This window comes from Rasamsonia emersonii, assembly GCF_000968595.1.
Source record: "Rasamsonia emersonii CBS 393.64 chromosome Unknown ctg1118621760572, whole genome shotgun sequence".
In the NCBI taxonomy this organism is placed as follows: domain Eukaryota; kingdom Fungi; phylum Ascomycota; class Eurotiomycetes; order Eurotiales; family Trichocomaceae; genus Rasamsonia; species Rasamsonia emersonii.
In genome coordinates this window covers 1-23,247 of record NW_013562898.1, presented here as the reverse complement: position 1 = coordinate 23,247, position 23,247 = coordinate 1, and the positions used below count along the sequence as shown (strand labels likewise).

Here is a 23,247-nt window from a genome sequence, read left to right as displayed (position 1 = left end):
ATATATTATATTTAAGTCACACGTTGTTAAATCGTCTTTTGCTAACAGGAAAATCATCCTTTTTGAAGAATGAACCCACTTCTGATTGAGCCAGCAGAAGACAGGGACGGAGTAGTTAGATGGGCAACCGATCTCTTTAGACAGGAATGCCGGGCTATTGAAGCCTGTCAAGGACTTACACCCTATACTCCACAGTTTTATGGCAGTGAAGAACTTCGCCAGGATATGATATATGAATTTCCTGGCGGTTATCTACATGTCTTGGCTATGTCACGAGTTTGTGGATCTCCCGTGCCAGAGATCAAGGACTTAACAGACGCCGAACGATCGCTCATCAAGTCGCAGCTTGTGGAAATTCTCGAGTAAGTTCGGATCTTTCTTCTGTTCACATCCAGTAAATATATATAATCAGATTTTTTCCCCCCTTTCTTCCACTGGCAAGAAAATGCGTCAGCACGGATGGAGATATTCCCACGGCGAACCAGAGCAGATGTTCTTTGATCGGGCTACTCGCCAAACGTAAGTCCAGTTTCCGCCTCCTACTTCCCAAACAACGAGCTTTTTAATTGACACAATAAAGATACCTTACAGGTTTTGGACATGTAAAGCAGATTGAGGATCCCACCCTCTATGGACCAATAACAGAGTCGTCTTATGTTGTCTGGGAATTCGGCCTGTACGTTTGGAGGGAGCTAGGCTAATTATTAGTATTAATTCGTCGGCATCTCGATATCATCGATGGGGCAAGACTCCTTTTCTTTCCCCTCTTTTCCTTAATCTTTTTGATTATTTGCTGTTAATTGACTTTTCTTCCTATGCTGCTTTCATCTTAGTCTCTTAACCAAATGGAATAGGCACGTCTTTAATGAAAAACAAAACTGTTATTGCTTGCTACAGTCACGGTCGATAGGAACCCCAGAATATGGAAAAGAATTAGATAATTTTTATTATCTATATTGCTATCATTGGCAGCCCATCTATCTAATATAATTAAGAGTTGTTATAAAAGATACTTGATTATATGAAGGAAGTAAGAGCAGTCTGATCGGGCTTAGGAATGCCGTCTCCGGCTGCAATGTCCTTTCCTGAATATGGGCTAGCTGGGTGAACCTCTCTGACGTCGTCCAATTTATGAAGCCGGGTCTTCTTGTCTTGTCTTCAGCAGGGGGTATTATTCTATCAACAGGTAAAGTTCCTAGCCAGGCAGGCAGCCAGGCAGCCAATAGGAAGGATACGTAGGCAGGTAGTTGGTAATTCACTTATTAGTTTCCTAATTAGGTAGGAATAGGAACCTTTATGGTCAAACAAAGAAAACCAAAAGTCGCGTGATTTAGATTGGCAACGCGCTAAAGTTCACGATACCAAACTTATCTCTTCAATCGCCAGTGAGCGGCGCTCTCGTCTTCGTCCACTCCCACCTTGTCACTAAATAAGAACCATGGACTCGCAGCAGCTGCAGCAGTTGCAACAGTCTCTAGGACAGGTGGAGGAGGAGCGTCTCCAACAGTGGAATCAGGATGACCCAAAGCTGGTGTCCGCAGGATCCAGATACGTGGATTCTGGACCAGATTCCCTCCACTTTGGTTGGCGCCTGGCTGCCGTGTCGCTTGGAAGTTACTGAAAGCCATCGTGCCCACGGCCACTTGGCTGTGTATTGCAAAAGGCACTGGGACAATGAAATGAAGGAATCAAGGGATTATGGGGACTCGAGGTGTTCAAAGGCGGATGCTTTCATCGAAGAGCACCAGGAAGAGTGGAAATCACAATCTCAGAGAGCTTTACCCGACACCAGCGAACCGGAAGAGGTTGACACCGATGGGGAGGACGAGATCGACGAGGACGAAGGTAGAGATATGGGCACCGATGAAGCACAAACACCGGGAACCTATGCGATAGAAAATACTCCGTTGGCCCATGACTACCATGACAGCTTGCGGTTTCTCTATGCTTTTCCTGATGAAAGGGCGCATGAGAGACACCCGATCCTCATTCGCAGGGAGTATGTACTGTTGTATGATGAGATGAAAGCTTTGCATAAAAGGAGACGCATAGCTATCCTCACCAGACAACCCGGCATTGGTAATTCACACCCCTGCCTCACTCACGCAGCTGACCCATCCTAGGCAAAACGGATTTCTTGACTTACGTTCTCTGGCGACTTCTGGGCGAAGGGAAGTCAGTCTACTGAAAATTGAATCAGTCGAAGATGATTACGTGTTATTCAGCGGAGGACGCGTCTATTCCGTCCCCCCCAAGCCATTTGATCCAAAATGTGATGAAAGCAGACGAGAACAAGAATTTATGGATATTGGACTCAATGGCTTTCGAAGATGGCCTACCCTCAGACCTCAAGAGAAAGAATGGGATCACGCCGATGCTCGTTTATGCGACTTCGCCGCGCTCTTCTCGCTGGCCCAAAGCGCAATTCTCTATGAAAGATACTACTCTTATCATGAATCCGTGGAGTAAATGGGAAACGGAGCTGCTGTAAGCATCCCACACTGCATTCAGTTCTTTGCAGATGCTAACATTAACTCCTTGATCAAGTGTCAGTTTGGAGTCCCGGAAGATGAATCAAGCGATAACGTGATCAACTCCTGGCCACTGGCTCAGGCGATTTATGATCTTGATGGGCCGATTCCTCGTTTGTTCTATGAATATGAGCCTGTCCGACTTTACAGGTGGCACCTTGAGAGAGGCAGCTCATTTGGTGCGACCAACCCGGAGCGCGTTAAAATGATGCTTCAGAACGATCCCTACGATTTAACATGAGCCGACTCATCCCATGGTTCTACAAATCAGTGGCGTGCAAAGCCAGACATTTTCGATGGAATTTCATCGGTCACTGTCATGACCGAGTCCGTCAAGACTCTTTTAATATAATAGAAAGGATGATGGAGTTTGACTATACCGAAATGCATTCACGATACTGCAGCACTCATGATTCGCGACCGAATCGGTCGACCCACAAAGTCAAAGTCGCTCGTTTCAGATTGAAAATATACGGCCACCTGAATGAACTTGAAGTCGAAGAGAACGTTATCTACAAGCCTCAATCTCTGAATGAAGAGGCCATTGATGCCTTTCTTCATGATTGACGGAGTTATGTACATACATACATGCTTCAGTCCCCTTTAGGGAAAACACATACATACAGTGGGAACTTCCTAATTTTGACAAGCTCAAGGGTGTACCCAATGCAAAGAACAGAAGACACGTCTTTGTGTAGTGAAGGGATCGAATGACCTTGTGGTTTCTTCGAAGGGGTTCAACTGTCAACCCCCTCCTTACACGGCGATACTATGGCCTCGAGAATATAATAAGCCTTGTGAGCCATTATTATTTTCTCATTTCGATATTGTCAGCAAACGACGAGGTTTTCTTTCAGGAATTGGCTAAGACAGCGGAAAAGGTTCCGCCCGTGTTCGGCCCGAGAACGCTGACCTACTACAGCCAAATGAATGAATCATCGAATCGATAGTGGTCATTACAAGGACATGTCTAAGTGCATGGCAAGTTCAAGCGACAAAATAAGCAATATGTAATGTAATACTTTCAATTGGATAAACCGCTTTCCAAATCAACTCTCTCTTCCTGGGTATCAATCATGTCCTGCGTATCATCGCCAGCCCGCCAGCTCTAGACATTGCCAAGTCCAGTAAGTAGTCCCTTTGAAATTATTTCCCAGACAGACATCTTGGCCATCGGTATCATCTAACCAAAAGAAAGAAAAAAAAGGGGAAAAAGAAGAACGACTTCCCGGAAAAAAAAGGACGTAATAATGAACAATACAAGAGTAAAGAAAAAAAAATGTCCCAGAACCCGAAATTTGTTTGTTGGGGGATGATGGCCAGCCAGCAAGCACAGCACTTCGACAACAGCGCAGTGAAAATACCTCAGGAGACGCAAGAAGGAAAAATAAAAATAAAAACATCGAACAAAAGGAATCCAATCCAATCCAAAACCCTGATCCTGATGGTAATTTACATGACGACGCAGTCGCCCTCGTTCTGCTTATTGACAGCGGAGCGCGACAAGCGCGTCTTTTGCATTTTGCTGCCGCCTTTCTTGAGTTCTTCGAGACGCTCGCGCGCTTTGGCGTAGTTTTGAGCTGATAGCAAAGTGAGTTCGTGTTTAACAAAGAAGAGAAAACGATATACTTACAAGCTGCCCGCCAATACCACCTCTTCGCATCTTCCAGATTCGACGGAACGCCAATGCCCACTTCTGTAAAGTATCCCATGGCATACTCCGCCTTTGGTAGACCCGCTGCAGCGGCTTTTCGCGCCCAGAGATAGGCCTCAGTGTCGCTCTGCTGGAGGATGCCTTCCGCCCCGGTCAGGTACCAGCCACTCAACGCCAGTTCGCTCTGGTGTTCTCCCTGCGCCGCAGCACGGGTGTACCAGATGATGCTCTGTCGTGCGTCGACAGGGAGGCCCATAAGACCGTATTCGTATGCCGCACCCAGTCGGAATTGCGAGAACTTGTACCCAAGTTCGGCGGCCTGCATGAACAGCTGCCTCGAGTATTCCTCGTCCCGGACGATGAAATCGTTGTTGTCGGTGCTCTCGTACAACAGGGCCAGCTCATGCAGAGCATGCGGGTTTTCTTCGTCAGCCCGTTCGGCAGCCCGTTTCAGCCACGTAAGACCCTCCCGAGGATTCTTCTGCTGTCCAAGTAATCCTTTGAGCAAGATGACTCCCATCTTGTACATTGCGGGGGTATTGCCCAGGGCCGCGGCACGCCGGTACCACTGAACGGCCTTGAGCACGTCGCGTTTCGTGCCGCCACCCTCCTCGTGACCGAGTTCGCAGCAGACCGCAGTCCGGTAAGCCGACTCAGCGTGGCCCGCCTTCGCCGCGGATTGATACAAGACAAACGCTTCTTTGTGATCGACTTCCAGTCCCAAGTGGCCCTGGCCGTAGCAGTCCGCCAGGTAGAACATCGCCTCCGGATACCCTGCATGCACAAGCTTCTTGACAATCTTGTATGCATCATTGATGTATTTCTCCCGGTTCTTATTTCTCGTTTTGGGGTCCACCCGACCCTCTTCGCCGATCAGAACGGACGAAGCTTCAACCATCTTCTTCGCCAGGACCAGCTGCGTCTCATGATCAGATGGATTGTCGCGAACCTTTTGCTGGAGTCTTTGCAGCTCCTCGTGGGTGACGACCCCGGACTGCCGACGGTCTGCAGAATCAGCCTGTGGAGCGGGCGGGCCGTTATCGTATTGACGCACAGGGGGAGGCTTGGAACCCTGGTCATGCCCAGCCCGGAAAGGTGTAGGATGAGCAGGAAGCGCATCAGGATTTTGATCTGGTGGTGGCATGTCAGCTCCATTGCCAGCCTCATAGACACCTGGTTGGTTTGCACGATACGGCCGTGGAGGCGCATAGCCACCAGAATTGCCAGCAGAGTCATTAGGGCCAGGATTTTCTTGCGGGAGATCAAATTGGAATCCCGCATTCTCGAATTGGTTTGGCGGCTGTGACTGAGGAGCTGCATATTCCGGTTTATATGCGGCATACGTGCCATTGGATCCTGCCTGTGAGGTCGATACCGGTTCGTTATTCAAATGGTTGTCGATGCTCGTTCCCCTGCGATGGCCACTCTCTTCGGATGGCATGGCATCAAAGTTGGGCATATCAGGCTCATCCTCTTCCTCAATTTTATTCTCATTCTCATTCTCGTTCTCATTCTCGTTGTCATTCTCGAAGTAATGGTTTAGAAGATCATGAGAGGCATATGTACTGTAGGTCTTGGTTGACGGGTTTGGCTCTTGGTACGTGAGCTGCCACGGATACTGGGGTCTATATTGTGATGCGTACGTGGGTGGAACCGGGTTCGTTGCGCTCCTCTTCGGCCCTGGCATCGGCGGCGGCGCTGAGCTGTCCATATAAGGACGGCCAGACCCAGGATACCCTCGCCCCGACCTGTCAGAGCGCATTGAATGCGAAGTATGCGGTCGTTCAGGCACTTGCGAAGGCGGTGATTGATCTTGCAGGTCAAGTCCTGCCATCTGCTTCGTCACGCCGGTGTCTTCGGAACCTCTCCGTTGGCGAGGAGGAGGATGTGCTGGAAATGGATTGTCCCAAGACGACTTGTCCGGTGATTGTGGTGGAGGAGGTCCCCGTCTAGGGCCCTGCTGGGGAGGAGGTCGATTCATCGGTCGACCGTTAGGTGGTGGTGGTCCACGACTGCCGCCGGGACCTCCATAACCACGATTGTCATACCCTCGCGGTCCATTGGGCGGGTATCCCCGTCCTGGGGGCGGTGCGCCATAACCGGGACGCGGTGGCGGTCGTGAGCGAGATCCTTGTGGACCATATGCGGGCGCGTTCCCGTAGCCGTATCCATAATCGCCTCCATCACCTTGATAGCCATTGTTGCCCTCATATCCTCCATAACCCTGATTCCCTTGGTCGTAGTATCCGCCCTGCGGAGGACCTCGATTGCCATATTGTCGAGGTGGAGGGGGGCGCTGAGGCCCGTGCTGCTGAGGGTACGCCATGATCTCAGTATATCGATCTGGTTGCGCTGTTCCTCCTATCCCGATCAGCAGAGATGTGTTTCGTCATTCGTCAACTCATGAGGCTCGATAAGCTGTTGTCAATTCGACATGCCGCAATTAGCAGTTGTCATGGGATGGAACATCGCGACAGACGGTGACGGGGTTGGCGGGGTGGAAACCGAGAAAGGTTTGACAAAGGAAACGAACAGAATGGCTGTAGGAAAAAAAGGGGCCTTAGAAAGGGCGTTGCTGTCTCACGCCAGCGATTGTCAGCATGGAGAGTCAAGAAGTAATAAATGGAAAGGGGCTGCATGAAACTGGGAGTGGGTAGTGTTCGAGGTTCGAGGTGAGAGGAACCATTGCATTGCAGAACAACCACAATATCTCAGGTATACATACCCTCTCAGTCTGTTTGTATTATCTGCAGCAAAGTGGCAGCAATGTGTCTGCGGTGAAGGATCTGTCAGGGAGGGGTAGTAGTGTCGTTGTGTACAAGTGCTCAGTCCAACAAGGCGAACGAGTGCAGCGTAGATGATTGCATTTATTAATGTCGCAATGCTGGCCGCAGTCCGGTTCCTTGGCAGGACAGACTCAGCCCTGTGTCGAAGCCGTCTTATCTAGGCAACTAAATAGGACTGCTGCTGGTGCTATGCTATGTCGTCTGGGAAGCGCACACGACGGGAAAAAAAGAGTGGAGAACGAGTTGGCAGCAAAATGGCCTAAATAATCGGATCCCACCGATCAGCCCTGTCGACCTCCAACGGCCAAGACAGCGCTTTTCGAGCAACACGGTGGCAGTGGTCAGTGGTATGACATCTGCCGCGAAGAGAAGAATGAGTGAAACCGCATAACCGTGGCCAGCAGGCCTGCTGAAGCCATGGGCAGCCGGGGTTGGGACCGAAGGCACGCTTACGGGAGCGGGGCCGCCCAGGCACCACAGCGGTAGGGAGAACCTAGCAGCTCATAATTCTGCTCTCCGGGCCATTCATTTCTCTCCGCTGTCATCATTGGGCATGAACATGACATGTGCCAGAGGAGACACCAATCGCATCCGTCACTGTGCTTTGCTGATCAGGGGCTCAATGGCACAGCACTCGGGAGATGCCGTCATTCCTCTCTGCTCGCTCGTTTACCGTCCTAGTTCCTCCACGCTGCCTTCTACCGAGTACGAGTTCGTGACAGAACGAGTGGGCAGCTAATAATGCAGCATACTCGTTGATTGGCAACTCGATGACTTCATCAGATGATCAGACCCAATATTCGGCCCTGGCGATCGTCGCAGGGACGCTGTGTCTCACGTATCAGAACCGCTTATCCTCCGTTGTTTCACACATACCAAGCTAGATAAGGGAATAATACGGAGTAGCCTTGGAAGATACAATGATATTTCACGTGGAGTAGTTCTCATTATTCTGTGCTCCTATGCACCATGGAACAGGCATATTACAGTTTTACCAGAATTTTGCAGATCAGCAGAGTACTGGATACAAAGACACTGAATACGGCTCATGTTGACAATATCTTGTTCCAATCTACTCCGTAAGGACCGAATACAGTTATTATCTGTCGAGTTAGACGCACGCAGGACGATGGGGGCTGGAAGATCACGATAAATAAAATTCATAATTGGCGGTGGAGACGCCTTATGAACATGCCGAGCCACACGCAGCCACACCTAATCCGTGCGCCACACCTCCATCAGCTCCGAAGCTATCCATGTGGATGGATGATTTCATTTCATTTCCTCGAAACGACAAACGGTCTGTGGTTCGTGCTGATCAATTGCACCCGGTGTTCCCTCTAGAGCGGGCTGGCTGTCTCGTAACTGCTTGTTCAGCGCCTGTCCGCCATGACGCGACTAGGGACTTGGTTGAAGATGCTCGGGGTGTAAGCCAATTCTGCCCTGGTGCCCGCTTTTGGTCCTTTCGTCATGGTATTTTATCGAACCATGCTGATTTGCGTCGCAGGGGCACAGTGATTTCTGTAGGAGGGCCAATGTTTGTCCAGTACATCCGGCCGTCGGAGGAAGAGCTATTCAAGGTGAGCGATGATCACCCAGGTACCTTAGGACATGTGACGCAATGCGTCAGAATGCAATCGCAGTCACTTCTTGTTTTCTGCGTTCTGCTCCTAAAGAAAAAGATTCGTGTTCGTATTTCAGTCGCTAATTGTTCTTCTTTGTGCTAGAAATACAACCCCGAACTCCAGAAAAAGAGCCTGGAGAACCGCGAGCGACGGGAGAAGGAGTTTGACGACTACGTGAACAAATTGAAAGAGTGGTCCAAGTCCGACAAGTCGAGTACGTTGATCCAAACACCGTTCGACTGGTTGCTATGTGCAGGAGCTAACAACTTTGTCCTCTAGTTTGGTTTGCGGCCAAGGAAGAGGAGGCCCGGCGACGCGCCGCAATGGAATCCCAAGCCTCGCGCGCGAACGAAGAGGAACGGATACAAAGGGAGGAAATGAGAAGAGAGCTACAAGGCAGGAATTGAAGATGAGAGAATACCATTTTCCGACCTGGAGGGCGCCGATGCCACATAATTCGACATAAGACGTTAAACTCCGGCCGTTTGCCCTACCGGCTTAGTCCTGCGAAGAACGAGAATAACGATGGAAAAAGCTGTCGAGATCTTGTCTGAAGAAGAGTCTTTTTCAGTCCTGTGTTACTATAAGAATTCTGGCTCAGGAGGGTCATGCGCGCAATCGTGTCATTGATGCTTATGCTACGACGTACTGTTTCGACGATCTCATCTCTGCATGCAAGAAACAGAAAAAAGGAGACTGATGTCACAGGTTCCAGACGTTGTATTTTTATCCCTTTTGTACTATATGTATGAGAGAAGAATTAGGATACGATGGAATGCCTTACAAATCACCGCAAGGATTACTAACGAAAGCATATATTCCTAACCAGAAGCAACAAACTCACCAGACTGAAATACTGACATCCGCACAGGACACTCGTCAATCTTCTCCTCGATACCTCGGACTCAAAGGCCCCACTCTCGTCCAGATATTCATCCCCAACTTCACCCCACTGGTCAACGGCAATCCCGCATGGAGCGTCCTCCGATCCCCCGCGCCATCCCGAGGGTGCAGATTCTGCCAGAAGATGGCATTTCTCGCGACGGGGCGGAACGTCACGCCCGCATCCCAGGGCTCGTCGCAATTGATGAAACGACACCATCCGTCGTCGCCACCATCATCATCAGCAGCAGTGGGCGGCGCATCCAGCAACGGGAAATTGGTCCCTCCACCCGTAGTGTCCTCCGTCGTGGCGACATAGACAAAGAACGAGGTGAGCCGGTTCCCGCCCAGGTCGACGGTCGTCTGCGAGGGGGACTCGAACCAGTCCGTATGGGCCTGATACTCTTCTCCGAGCTCGTAGCGCACGAGCTGGAGAGGCTCGAGATGCGTGCGCGGGATGTGCAGGCCCTGGAAGGCGAGGGCGCGGTCCTCGATGCAGCGGATGACGTCGTCGCGCGGGGGACTGGTCGAGCGAGATGTCCTCGTGGTGGCGTTGGTCAGTCTCGTGCCGGATTCGTCGACGACTTCCGAGTGTGTGAATTGTTGGTCGCTGTAGGATAATTGTTAGTGTTGCGGTATCTATATATGCGAACTGTATTTCACTGACGTGATTTTTTCCAAATGCAACGCTTCCTCAACAGTGATAAAGTCTGATATGTAGATAACCAAAGGATCTTTGGAAAAGAGATGCACGGTGTAGCGATGGTCGGGACATGGCTTGCCTTCACTCTGGAGCAATGGGTGTTGATCCGAAGGCTCTGCGACAGCGCAAAGAGGAAGCAGAAACCAGGCTGTAATTAGGGCAGCGAAGTTCAACAACAGTGTTCTTTGCATATTTGACAATTCCAGGCGTAGTAAAAACAATACGATGTTCACGTTTACTTGATATAATCAAATATATGGAAATTAGTTACCGGCCAAGATATATACTCCCATAGAGCGAATCCTCAGAAGAGGCAGAAGCAAAGAGAGATAGAATTGACCTTAAGCATCTTCCTTATCGTACAAGAAGCAACCCGCGCAGGAAAAATAGTACTCAGCAAGCAGGTAGGATCATATTACTATACCCGGAGGGGCTGGCTGAGACTGACTGCTGTATGATGAAACAATCTCCGTATCAAAAACCGCCACCATGGACAATAACCGTTCCAGCATATCATAACTCCTGCAACTCCCAAGTGAGAACTTTCACTATTTTCATATGAGATGAAAAAGCTCTTTAATTTTTTATTCTATCCTACCTACTAATACATATACATATCTTGCTCCTTATCAAGAAAGAACCTTACAGCTAGCATCACATCGAACCAGGATAACGTCACTACAATGACATTCCAATTCCAATTCCTCCTCCTAGTGCTCATCTATTATTCAGCAGCAGCAAAAACATTGGCCAAGGACGTGAATGTCAATAAAGTACATCATATTTCTTCAGCGAAAGAGTTTGACGCCATATTGAGGAGGAATGACATGGTGCTTTGTGCTTGTATGTCTGTTTCTATATACTAGCCCTACTAGCCCTACTAGCCCTAAGATGGTATACTTTTTTGGGAAGAGAGGATATTAACTGACTGTTTTGAATGAATGACAGTTGTGTCTGTGAGTTGACCCGATCATCATCCAGCGTATCCAATTGTTCCATTCCATTTCGATAATAACGGCCATGGGCACTCTTACTGACTTCCGTTCCGGGTTAACTACCTTCTCTATTATAGCCATTCAGGTAAAAAAAACATAAATCCCTCAAATCCAAATCTAGTACTATTTAAACACATTTCACCGAATACCAATACTAATTCACTGACTGATTGACTGATTGTACAGCAAACCCAGCAAGTCCCTCCAATCAGAACTAGACTTAGCAGCAGCTACAGCATCGACAACAACACCAATACTCAGCATCGATTGCTCAGAAGAAGCCTCCTTGGGAGGACTCTGCAAGAGATACGACATTAATGCCTATCCGACGATAAGGCTGTTCAAGAACAGTACTGCTACTACTACTACTTCTACCGTTGGGATTAGGTATAGAGGGCCACGGAGTGCTTCTGCGTGGGTTGCCTTCTTCCTTTTTTTTTCCCCTGGTTTTTTTCTACAATTGCATGAATATATACTTACTAACAAGAGTTCTCAGAATAAACTCCTACCTCCTAAAGCACCACCTCCCCCCAGTAACCATCCTAACCAGCAAAGAAGACCTCGACAACTTCAAAGCTATCGACGACCACGTCTTCATCGCCTATCTGGACAGCCCCTCATCCTCTGCAAAGCAAGATGTTCTTCTACAAGAGACATTCACCTCCATCGCCCACGCCCACCATCACAGATTCGTCTTCGGCCTGGTCCTGGACAGACAGCTTGCTGAGGAAGAGCTGCTTCCTGTTAATCTTAACTTGCCCTGCGTCGTGAGCTACAAGATCGCTGAGGATGATAATGAGGCGTTGGCGTTGGCGGCGACAACGCCAGGAAGTCAGGAAGGCGACTCCTTCACCAAGGAGACACTAGAAGAGTTTGTCGAAACGACAGCCCAGTCTGCAATCGGTGAAATGACGAGGAGGAATATGGATGATTATTTCGCGGTATTCACCTCATACCAATATATATAAAAAAAAACATAAATACATGCAATATCACTAACTTTTTTTGTTTTGTTTTGTTTTCTTCCAGTCCGGCATCAAACTCCTCGCATACATCTTCTACGACAACACCCAGAACCAGAACCGTACCTCTCGCGCACTCCTGCGAAGAGAGTTACTCCCGTCGCGAAACGGTATCGCGGCTACGTCGACTTTGTCACCATCGACGGCGTCGAGTATGGTCATGTGGCGACTAGCTTGTTGGAATTGAATAGACCAGACAGGTCGTCATCGTCGTTGTTCCCTGCCTTTGTTGTCCATAGCTTGTTCAATGATCAGGTGTTTGTGTACGACGACGCGCCGATTACGGCTGCAGGGGTGGATCGGTTTGTTTTGGATATCTTGCAGGGGAAGATGTCGTCGAGTTCAGGACGTGGAAAGGATGAAGGAAAAGTGAACAAGAATGACCACGACGAGCTATAGTTTTAAGTTATGTACAGTACACTAGATGACTTATCCAACTCCGCTTTGCTATGCGGTCATCCACCAAGCGCTGCCAATAGTAGCCAAGACGACAACCGCAGTCGCGATTCCAGCGCTAGCGCGGTCCGCGACAGTAATTACAGTCTCTTCTTGTCTAAAAGGATCATCCTCTGAATCAGTCTCTGTACCATTCCCCCCTTTGCTGGTACCTCCGGTAGTGTTCGTCAACGGTCCGCGAACAGTCTCGATGAGATTGGCTTGGAAGATCTCCATCGCACTCATCTGCTCCCCCACGCCCGTGCTTCCGTCGTATTCCGCACCGTTGGTCCATTGAAGACCGCAAGCGTTCCCTGGACCATTGCACTGCTGAGCAGCGGCCAGAGCAGACGCTCTCAACTTAGGCATGACCTTGTCGAAGAGGAAGGGCGCGAGTCTGACAGTTGCAGCCATCCATCGTGCGAGATATGCCTTGAAGGAGCGTTGGTCGATGTTGCACTTTCCACTGTCTTCACAAGTGATCTCCGTCATGACGTCGTTTGAGAAGAATATCTCTGCACCCTTCAAGATGCCTTCCAAGCGAGTCTTCCATGTCTCGGAGCCGTTCGTCTAAATACCAGTCAACCATCATACACAAACACGGGTGTATCAAGCGTACAAAGTTATACATATTGGCCGCCCCATGCAAGAAGACGCCAGAATTGTAGGTCCATTGCAGATGATTGGTCTCGGAACAGTTTATCGTGTCATCCGTGCCATCGTAGAACTCATAATTTGGACTTGCCAGCCCGACAGCAAACACCCAGTCCCACGCAGTCTCTGCCCATTTTGCATAGGTCTCATTTCCAGTGTATCTTGCCAATCGTGCAGCCAGATTGAAGAAGACGCCGTTGGAAATGGTGTTCTTGTAATTGTAACCACTGTTGAAAGAGAAGATCTGCCACTTCAGCCCTCCGCCGCAGGATTCCGTATCCCAACGGTGCGCCTGGGAGGTAAAGACCGCCTGGGCTAAAGCGAGCCATTGAGGCTGACCCTCTGGAGGATTGGGAAAGTTGACTTCGGCCGCTGACATGGCTGCCATGCCCCAGAAGCCCTGATCATCGTTTCCCAGCGTCCTTGTCTGATTCGGAGGCATATAGTTTTCGTCTGGACCGGTTTGCCACAGCAGCGCCTGAGTCGTCACGTCAACATACTGCTTATCCCCCGTGTAGTAATAGTAATCCACCAGCGACCCAAACATGGCTCCAGCCTCCCACCAGTAGTAAGGGTCGGGGAGATTGCCTGGAACGTCGCCTGGTTGGTCTCCTGTATAATATTGCATCATGCCGGCTGCTGCTGTCTTGGCTGCATTCTTGATTGATTCTTGGAGAGATGGTCAGGCATGAGTCAACACGAAAATGGAGGAACAACCCACCTCTGTTATCCAAATTCAGGTCGATAGAGGCATGTACTGCTTGCCCTGCAAGAAGCGCAATAAATAGAAGATAACCCCATGGCCGAGATGCCTGGAACCAAGAGTATCCAAATAGTCTCATCAGTCGAAAGAGAAGAAGGGAATACGCAGGGAACAGAAGGAAACGGATAAGGTATTTCTACATAGTAAGCTTGGAAACGCACCGTTGTCAGGCAGAGGTACCAGTTCTAGTTGCTTTCCCCATATGTCCGTGAATGGCAAGTCCAACCCACACCCGTGACCAGCTCCGGGTGCTCCTCCGTAAACCGCGTGGATTGCTAGCTCTCAGATATCGACAACTTGGACCCTCTAAACAAAGCAGGATTAAGATGGTGAGGTCTACTAGCATACATGGTGGATGTGCATGTACCTACTGTACATGTACAGCAGACATCGATACGGTATGACTGGAGAAAGAATCAGCCCAGCACTGCTATCTCCAAGTCGTGGCTGAGAAGTGGACTGGAGCGTCTCCTCAGATTTCTATGTTGCTGCATCCATTATTATCATCAATCGCTCTCACTGGTGGAGCCTCAGATCGTAGATCATCCGTCGTGTGCAGAGCTGGCGATCCGATATACAGCAATCAGGCAATCCGGATAGGGCTCATTACCTAATCAGGCCTTGCTTGCTTTTTACAGCAACTGTCTCAGCAAGCGCTGGTGGAACCGGGACGTTTCCAGACCCGCCACGGGATCTGCTGTGGCTTGAGATTGCGCTGACACTGCACAGCCTCTGCTGTCCCCGCTAATCGTAGAGGCTAGAATGATGCTGCCTAAGACCATGCTTGTGTCTCTGATCTGGATGCCCTACCGATATAATAATGGATGCCCATCGCTCGTGAGTGGCGGCAGACGGCCTTTATATAGCAGGAGCCATTCCTGCTGGATGCAGGCTGCCCAATCACCGGCGCCGTTGCCCCGTAAAAATAGCAGTGCTTTCCAAGCCGATTCTAGCTTCGTTCTGCTCCATTCTTGACGGTGGCCGCGGATCACGTGCCGACCCCCGACACACCCGAAACGCCTCCAACTCCAGGCCCAGGCCAGTCATCGTCACACCTGTCAGCTTGTCCGTGTTGCGTCCTCCTGTCTCCTCCCTGGGCCCTCATCTCTTCCATCACGCGCGGTCTGCTTTCCATCCTCTCCGCCCTCCGTCTCTCCACTGTCTGCGGTTTTCCTCCGAGACGGTCGCTAGATCCTTGAGTTGAGGTCGTCCGCGCTCCCTGCCGCCTCGTAGCTTGAGTTTCCACCTTCACCTCCCGCCCACTCTCTCACCATGGCCGAACGCGAGCCCCCATATGACCCTTATATCCCGTCCGGCTCGAGCGCTGCCGGGGGCAGCTCTGGGCCGAGCGGTAACCAGAGAACTGCTGCTTTGCAAGCTGTGAGTTTTAGCTGATCCCCTTGCTTCATCGACTGCCCTTTATGCGCAGATATTGTCTGCTCCGTCTGCTGTTTCTTCGAGTCTGGTTGTGACGGGCAATTCCGGTTGAGATGGATTGGTCGAATTCGTTCTGGGATTTGTGTTTGGGCCACTGCATGTGACTTGGTTGCGGACGACGCTGACAGGCTGGTTTCTTGAATAGCAAATCGATGACACCGTCGGGGTGATGCGCGAAAACATCAACAAAGTCTCTCAGCGAGGCGAGCGCCTCGATTCGCTCCAAGACAAGACCGACAATCTGGCTGTCTCAGCACAAGGCTTCCGCCGAGGCGCCAATCGAGTGAGGAAACAGATGTGGTGGAAGGACATGAAAATGCGCGTATGCTTGATCGTCGCCATCATTATCCTCATCATTGTCATTGTTGTTCCTGCGGGTATGTGCTCGACTCGTGCCGATTCCCTTCCAAACCGACTTGAGGCCCTGGTATACTGACGCTTTTCTTGCAGTTATGGCAACCCACCATTGAGCTACGAATATTGCGAATCGTTCTGGGTGAATGACTTCTGGTTCTGTGTTTCGTTTTCTGTTCTCTTCTTTTCCCTACTGTACCCATGTCGCGTTGGTTATGGAGGAGAGCTGCTGGCCTCTCTGAAGCTCTTTTCTAATTACCCTGTGGCTTTCCTGGCGTAAAGTGCATTCATCTCACGACTTTCACCCTCTTGCGCTGGCATATGACTTGTCGAGGGTCGATCCTGTAAATGATACTCTGGCGATGCTCTTTGTCCCACTATGTTTACTGCTCTAGTACCTCTTATGCGAATTTAATGAGACCTTGCAATGGTGCTTGTGGAAACCTGGGCGAACGGACAATGCATCTACCTGGCGCAGCAAAGGCCCGTCCCTGTCGTTTGTAATAAAGCGCTTGCATGGAGGACGTAATCGTGTCTTCTTTACCTCCATCACGTATATTCTCTTATATAAGGATGGAAATCTTCCACGTGCGCGTGGGTCGTCTCTTTAAGTTGACTGCAAAGGATCAGCGGCCATCTTATCTAGAGGCCTTTCGAGAAGACCCAACAGTATTCTTATGAGTCATTCAGATCTGCGTTCTCATGCCCTGTCGGGCCCATCTGGGGTGGCCATAGGGCGTGATCAGGACTGCGGAGCCGATCTCGTTCGCCTCCGAAAGTCGGCCAGAGAGAAAGACGGGAAAAACAAGAAAACGCAGCGCAACCCTAGACAAGGGAAATTTCCATCGAGCCCGTACAAGGTGTTTGCCCTCCGTAGATATAATAATGGCGATTACGTGCAATTAATTATTGTTTCGCGAGAACTGGATCGTAAAATTCTGCCTGTCCGGGAACCCAAGCAATCTCTGTCGGCGGCAGCAGCCGGCGGGGAACGCAGCCCGTACCAGACTGTGACTCCGACACCGCCCGCCGAGGCCCTGTCGAAAAGCTACTCCCGAGCTGAGATTTCTCTGGGCCACAGAACCGCAGGGTGTATGAGCAAAATCCCTCTGTGCGCGCTTTTTTGGCACCAGTAGTTCCCAATTGTAGGGTCCATCCCTTGTTTCTCTCTGGTCCCATTGTTCGTCTGACCGTATATAGGGTCCCTCGCCGCCCACCAGTCGAGCTGCCGCATGCTTGTCGACAAGATGTTTTCGCTTCGCCCTGCTGTGCGGAGGGCCATAGTGACTCGCTCACTACGTGCTGTCTCCGCACCGCAGGCCCTCTCGTCCAGAACCCTGCCCGGCTCTGTTGGCTGCCTGCGCATTAGAAGCTCCCTGTCACTGTCGCAAAGCCGACAGTACTCTCGCTCCGCAGACCCCCAGCTCTCAACCCGTTCGACGGTCGTCCAGCTGCTGAGCAATATCGGCTCCAAGCGCGAGGTTCAGCAGTATCTGTCCCACTTCACCTCCGTCTCCTCCCAACAATTCGCCGTGATCAAGGTTGGCGGTGCGATTCTCACCGATCACCTACAGACCCTTTCTTCCGCCCTTGCGTTCCTCAACCATGTTGGGCTCTACCCAGTTGTTGTGCACGGCGCTGGGCCTCAGCTCAACAAGATACTGGAAGACGCCGGGGTGGAGCCGCACTTTGAGGATGGAATCAGAGTCACGGATGGAAAAACCCTGGCTGTCGCGAGAAAGCTGTTTTTGGAAGAGAATCTCAGGCTGGTGGAGGAGCTGGAGAGTATGGGCGTAAGGGCCCGTCCCATCACCACCGGCGTTTTCTCGGCCGATTATCTCGACAAGGAGAAATACAAATTGGTCGGGAAAATCAACCACGTTAACAAGAGACCAATTGAGGCAGCGATCGAGGCTGGCTGTCTTCCGATCCTGACCTCCATGGCCGAAACCCCGGAAGGCCAGGTTCTCAACGTGAACGCCGATGTCGCAGCGGGTGAGCTTGCGCGCGCGCTGCAACCGCTGAAGATTGTCTACCTCGCCGAGAAAGGCGGCTTGTTCAACGGCGACACTGGGGAGAAAATCTCGGTCATTAACCTGGACGAGGAGTACGACCACCTCATGTCTCAGTGGTGGGTTCGACATGGCACCCGTTTGAAGATCAAGGAGATGAGAGAGCTTCTTATGGATTTGCCTCGCACTTCGAGCGTTGCGATCATCCACCCTGCGGATTTGCAGAAGGAGTTGTTCACTGACTCCGGAGCTGGTACTCTGATCAGAAGGGGCAACAAAGTCCATACCAAGACGTCTCTCTCGGAGTTTGAGGACCTCCAGGCCTTCAAGGACGTTCTCATTCGTGACCGGGAAGGTCTGGACGCCAAGGCCACCGTGGAGTCGTTATGTGGATGGCTTGAAAGACCGTCCATTCAAAGCTTACTGCGATGACCCTATGGAGGCTCTTGCCATCGTCTTGCCTCCGGAGGAAGGGTCTGCGCTGGCTCACTTGGCCACTTTCACCGTTACCAAGTCGGGTTGGTTGACGAATGTTGCTGACAATGTCTTTTCGAGCATTAAGAAAGACTTCCCGAAGCTGGTCTGGACTGTCAAGGCCGATGATGAGAACCTCACTTGGTTCTTCGACAAAGCGGACGGCAGTCTCTCTCGTGAGGGCGACGTGCTCTTCTGGTACGGTTTGGAGGACAGTGACGAAGTCAAGGAGTTAGTGCTCGAGTTCACTAAACATGGCCGTCAGATGTTTGGTGATATCAATCTCGAGTCGAGGCTACACCGAGCAGCTCAAGCGGCGTTCACTCGGGCAGGTGGTTCAGGCCTGGGCGCTGCATCCACTGAACAGAAACGGACGTTTGCAACCAGTGCTGGTGCCAATGCTCTCCGAGCTGCTCGCCGGGGGCGCCCTGTGGCAGCTGGCCATCTCACTCGATCGTACAGCACCAATCCCAACCCTCCTCTGGGCGAAAAGAACGTGTCGAACACTCGGCCCTCCAGAGTGGCTTTGATTGGAGCTCGTGGCTATACAGGCCAGGCTCTCATCAACCTTTTGAATGGCCATCCTTACATGGATCTGCGTCACGTTTCGTCTCGCGAACTTGCGGGCAAGAAGCTTCAAGGATATGACAAACGGGAGATCATCTATGAGAACCTGAGCCCTGAGGATGTGCGGCGTATGGCCCAAAATGGGGATATTGATTGCTGGGTTATGGCTCTGCCCAACGGTGTTTGCAAGCCCTACGTCGACGCTGTCGACCAAGCGTCTGACAAGGGCGCTATTATTGTTGACCTCAGCGCCGACTACCGCTTCGACCCGAACTGGACATACGGTCTTCCCGAATTGGTCAGCCGATCGACCATTGCGAAGGCAACTCGCATTGCAAACCCTGGCTGCTACGCCACTGCCGCGCAGCTCGGAATTGCCCCTCTCGTGCCATATCTCGGCGGTCAGCCCACCGTTTTCGGTGTCTCGGGATACTCAGGGGCTGGCACAAAGCCGAGCCCCAAGAACGACGTCAACCTGCTCACGAACAACATCATTCCTTACAGCTTGACGGATCACATCCATGAAAAGGAGATCAGCTCTCAGCTCAACACGAGCGTTGCTTTCATTCCTCACGTCGCGGTTTGGTTCCAGGGTATCCATGTAAGTCTTTCTATGGCCATGTCATAATAAATTTGGACTAATACCTTGCAGCACACAATTAGTCTGCCTCTCAAAGAGGAGATGTCTTCTCGTGACATTCGTAACCTCTACCAGGACCGTTACGCCGGGGAGAAGCTTGTCAAGATCGTGGGTGAACCGCCGCTCGTCAAGAATATCGCCGGCCGACACGGCGTCGAGATTGGCGGCTTTGCTGTCCACTCGAGCGGCAAGCGTGTGGTGGTCTGCGCGACAATTGACAATCTGCTCAAGGGAGCTGCTACACAATGTCTTCGTAAGTTTCCTTTCCTTTCGTGATCATTACGTTCGCGAAAGATTAATCGCTAACAATTTGTCTGGTAGAAAACATGAATCTTGCGCTCGGCTACTCCGAGTACGAAGGCATTCCCCTAGAGTAGACGTCATGTATACAATATGTGTGTAAAAAAAAAAGGAAAAGACAGGGAAGATTTTTTTTTGGAAGTAGAGTATAAACTTGCTCCTCCGGGGAAAAAAAAAGTGTTTGACAGAGCGCATGCTCTTGGTTGAGGTTGTTTAGGTTCGAGTTATTGCTTCCATTATTCACGTTGTCTCTTCGTGTGTGTGTGTCATACCCGGCGCATCAGTGTTATATTATTATCATTATTATCTTTCTTGGTGGAATACATGGTTATCATACTGATACTGACCTGTATGGTTTTTGTCATCTGTTTTGCTGTTTTTTCCACTGTGCTGGGGGGATTACGATCTATTTTGGTTCTTTTGTTTCCTCCTTTTTTTTTCTTCTTTTTTCTTCTTGATAGACGATCATCAAATCTACATATCTGGTTTCTTGTGGTTCCTTTGGGCCGTTCCATAATATGCAAAAGGAGGAATATAATAGCCAGTGGCGGGTTTTGGAAGCTTGCGAAATCTATAGAGATGAAAGTGCACTCCCCTATGTCCCCTGGTTTGTCGTTGATATTGACTTTTAGAACAAATAATTGATCCCCAGTTCTAGCACTATTTTCTAATTTACTATCGGAATCTCTGTCGGGATGGTCATGATAGGATTAGGAAGACACTTGCTTTCGACTAAAGAGACTAACCTTCTCCAGACACCTTGTCTACATCACTCAGATAAGTGGGCTGAGCTGGGAAGGAAATGCTCTCCAGGACCCCTTCCTTGGTCATCTGACCTGCCTCGACACGCGAGCCTTCTGGAGCGCGTGTGCCGTCACGTCTCCAGGGTGAGGTAGTTGCCGATGACGGTCTCTCCTGTCTTCGACGAAGCCTCTCTCGTCTTTGACTCGACACTTCCGCGAGTCTCTTGTTTCACGACCCTCAAGAGAGATCTTTCCTCCCTTCAAACTACCCATCTGAGACTGGTCGTCTTTAGTGAGACGCGTTTTTCTATCCATTTCTATTGCATGAACACGCCAGAGACGCAGGCTTTCTTCTCCAGCTTGTTCATCTTGTGTCCATACTGTCTTTTTCATCCTATAGTCCTTCGTGTCCAATATTCTATACTAACAGTAGCCTTGTATCATTGATTCGCACCGCAGACACACCTCGAAGAGTGTAAATGGTCACACATTAGAGATACAACATGTTCTACAGTCACGAGAGTAAGTTCTTTCTCAACCTTCCCATCGATTATCTCAATGCTCCTTCCCAATTCCACACTCGACGCTTGAACCATGATCTCACTTTCCTTGTAATGCAGTTCTTACGTCTCAAGTGCATGGCGTCGCGACGATATGGTGAGTTAAAAGCAGCTCCTTCCCTTGCTGTACTGGCTAAGCCATTCATTCCTGCCTTCGACACGAAGTGCTGAGCTAACACGAGAATTTCTGAATCAGGCTTGTTGCAACTCTGGGCCCGAAATCGACGTCTAGAAAGGTGAACAGGAAAGCAATACTCGGCGTCGACGTTCCAAAAGCATGCGATACCATCATGAACCCGGAAGTTCCGATGGCTTTGCGACTTCAGGGAAATCTTCTGTTAGAGCTTCCACCTTCGCTGATGAGAATCTGTTTGTTAGACATCCATACGCTGATCTTTCTTTTTTCGTATAGATATGGCGTGTCAAGAGTCTATAGCCGGCAATGCGTATACACACTCACGGATGTGCAGGCCATGCACGATAGAATGAAAACGGCTTTGAAAGTCATACATGGAAGGGGATTAGACCCAGAGGCTGGAAAGGCACGGTACGTTATCTTCGCAGATATTTACGCGTATATACGTGCTATCACTTCAGTGCTGGCTAATGTTGGACATGAAAGCCCCGAAGAGCTTATCGTACCGTACGATCCAGCGTTTATACCGGAGCTCAGCCTCCCGGGGTTGAATCTTGACCTTGTCAATATTCACACCGCAAAAGAATCGAGCTTGAATCTTCATTCTAGCCTGCTTTCATCCAATCTAAGCAACTCGGATCATTCTCGTGCTGGAATAGATGCACTTCCACAGCTAGACATATCTTCTCCGAGTATTGCTCTAGGCGAGACTGGGGGGTTTACTCTTGCTAGTGACAGAGCGAGTTCTACGCAGAAAGACAATTATCGTTTCAGAGGTTCAGCTTTTGAAGACGAAGAGGGCGTGCTCCTTCAGCCTGACTTTGAGTTTGACGAGGACGGTAATATTGTGGATCTTGTCACGAATGAGCTTTCTGTGAGCAGAGCAGATGAGCAAACTAATCTCCAGCAAAGTGAACTCACCGTCAGAGACCGAGTGAGCGCAGACGCTCGTCGAGGAACCTTGCCTCACCAGCAACAGGTAAAGTGACAAATAATTCATATTTTGAGTAAAACAAGCTGACTCTGAGTCTGCCAGAACGGTGAGCCCATGGACTTAGATCACGACAATGACTATGTCGTGGCGGAAGACATGAATGGCTCTCCTGAAAGACGGTCCCCGAGATCGGGACGTCACTCTGATCCTGAATACGTAGAGGGAGTTGAAGAGACATCTGAAACTCGCAACGCTGGGATGTCCCGAAAGAAGAGAGCTTGCAAAAAGGTAGAAGCTGATGAATGCTCACAAATTAGCCGGACTGAATTAGTCCGTTTGGAGGATGAGTATCTGCAGAACATGTCCCTGGCCTCAAAGCAGAAAAAGCACAACAAAGACTTGACACAGGCGAAGAAGAATGCCCTCTTCTGGGTCGTGGGTGGGGGTATTGGTTCAGTCGGTATGGGACTCGGCGTTTCTCGTACCAGCCATCCTCTCCAGGAATTCTGTGGAGAGCAACTTCTGGCTGCATTGGGTGCGCAAGATGTTTCCGATGATACCCGACGCAAACGCGGCTTGAGCTTCCATGGCGATGATGTGTCCAGTGACGAAGGAAGGCGTGTTCGTCCGCGCGTGGACGAGGAGATTGAGACGGATCTTCCTCGTGGAGACGAGCTTGCGTTTGGCGATGCGGACGTTCTGATGCAAGAGGTGCGTGCCAACTCTGAAACTTTGTCACAAAGTTTTTGTCTATATCCCTCAGCTCACCGGTTCTGATCTGATCTCTGTAGGAAGTTGAGATTGGCCGCCATGCACCGCCATCACTTCAGGACGATGCATCTTCTCAAATGCCTTGGAATATTACAGCATCCATCCAAGGATCGATCCATGGCTCTGCTTCTAGTCGCCCATTTGAAAGTATGGAGCTTTCTTCTCGTGGGCAGCTAGGAGGCTTTAGCCGGTTTGGTGGTCGTTTCATAAACTCGAGTCCGCTTGCTGGACGTGGTCTTGCTGTTGATCGTGTCGGACATGACAGGCTG

At 50.2% G+C, this 23,247-nt stretch overlaps 9 protein-coding genes across 9 annotated transcripts; 6 read left to right on the top strand and 3 right to left on the bottom strand.

Annotated features, from left to right (window-relative positions):
- Positions 1-69: 69 nt before the first annotated feature.
- On the top strand, positions 70-985 carry T310_7647 (uncharacterized protein; the record flags this gene model as incomplete). Its single annotated transcript, XM_013469563.1, has 4 exons — positions 70-362; positions 413-519; positions 592-676; positions 973-985. The coding sequence occupies 4 exons, from the start codon at positions 70-72 to the stop codon at positions 983-985; spliced, it is 498 nt and encodes a 165-aa protein (XP_013325017.1).
- Positions 986-1,517: 532 nt separating this feature from the next.
- T310_7646 (uncharacterized protein) lies at positions 1,518-2,469 on the top strand (the record flags this gene model as incomplete). Its single annotated transcript, XM_013469562.1, has 2 exons — positions 1,518-1,999; positions 2,124-2,469. The coding sequence occupies 2 exons, from the start codon at positions 1,518-1,520 to the stop codon at positions 2,467-2,469; spliced, it is 828 nt and encodes a 275-aa protein (XP_013325016.1).
- Positions 2,470-3,983: 1,514 nt separating this feature from the next.
- On the bottom strand, positions 3,984-6,511 carry T310_7645 (uncharacterized protein; the record flags this gene model as incomplete). Its single annotated transcript, XM_013469561.1, has 2 exons — positions 3,984-4,111; positions 4,165-6,511. 2 exons carry the CDS (start codon positions 6,509-6,511, stop codon positions 3,984-3,986), a joined length of 2,475 nt encoding a protein of 824 aa, XP_013325015.1.
- Positions 6,512-8,360: 1,849 nt separating this feature from the next.
- T310_7644 (Assembly factor cbp4) lies at positions 8,361-9,003 on the top strand (the record flags this gene model as incomplete). The annotated part of the gene is made up of 4 exons (XM_013469560.1): positions 8,361-8,398; positions 8,479-8,551; positions 8,699-8,810; positions 8,876-9,003. The coding sequence occupies 4 exons, from the start codon at positions 8,361-8,363 to the stop codon at positions 9,001-9,003; spliced, it is 351 nt and encodes a 116-aa protein (XP_013325014.1).
- A 565-nt stretch (positions 9,004-9,568) lies between these two features.
- T310_7643 (Protein disulfide isomerase) lies at positions 9,569-12,144 on the top strand (the record flags this gene model as incomplete). Its single annotated transcript, XM_013469559.1, has 6 exons — positions 9,569-10,069; positions 10,477-10,585; positions 10,830-11,024; positions 11,057-11,075; positions 11,363-11,563; positions 11,673-12,144. 6 exons carry the CDS (start codon positions 9,569-9,571, stop codon positions 12,142-12,144), a joined length of 1,497 nt encoding a protein of 498 aa, XP_013325013.1.
- A 501-nt stretch (positions 12,145-12,645) lies between these two features.
- On the bottom strand, positions 12,646-14,129 carry T310_7642 (Mannan endo-1,6-alpha-mannosidase; the record flags this gene model as incomplete). The annotated part of the gene is made up of 3 exons (XM_013469558.1): positions 12,646-13,203; positions 13,253-13,956; positions 14,009-14,129. The coding sequence occupies 3 exons, from the start codon at positions 14,127-14,129 to the stop codon at positions 12,646-12,648; spliced, it is 1,383 nt and encodes a 460-aa protein (XP_013325012.1).
- A 1,193-nt stretch (positions 14,130-15,322) lies between these two features.
- Positions 15,323-19,911, top strand: T310_7641 (N-acetyl-gamma-glutamyl-phosphate reductase; the record flags this gene model as incomplete). The annotated part of the gene is made up of 7 exons (XM_013469557.1): positions 15,323-15,430; positions 15,633-15,864; positions 16,532-16,933; positions 17,042-18,208; positions 18,258-19,495; positions 19,547-19,787; positions 19,856-19,911. The coding sequence occupies 7 exons, from the start codon at positions 15,323-15,325 to the stop codon at positions 19,909-19,911; spliced, it is 3,444 nt and encodes a 1,147-aa protein (XP_013325011.1).
- A 750-nt stretch (positions 19,912-20,661) lies between these two features.
- Positions 20,662-21,173, bottom strand: T310_7640 (uncharacterized protein; the record flags this gene model as incomplete). Its single annotated transcript, XM_013469556.1, has 2 exons — positions 20,662-20,995; positions 21,043-21,173. 2 exons carry the CDS (start codon positions 21,171-21,173, stop codon positions 20,662-20,664), a joined length of 465 nt encoding a protein of 154 aa, XP_013325010.1.
- A 254-nt stretch (positions 21,174-21,427) lies between these two features.
- Positions 21,428-23,247, top strand: T310_7639 (Rad21/Rec8 N terminal domain protein; the record flags this gene model as incomplete). The annotated part of the gene is made up of 4 exons (XM_013469555.1): positions 21,428-21,474; positions 21,550-22,252; positions 22,310-22,918; positions 22,999-23,247. Coding segments are annotated over 4 exons (1,608 nt in total), but the record flags the coding sequence as incomplete, so codon positions are not given.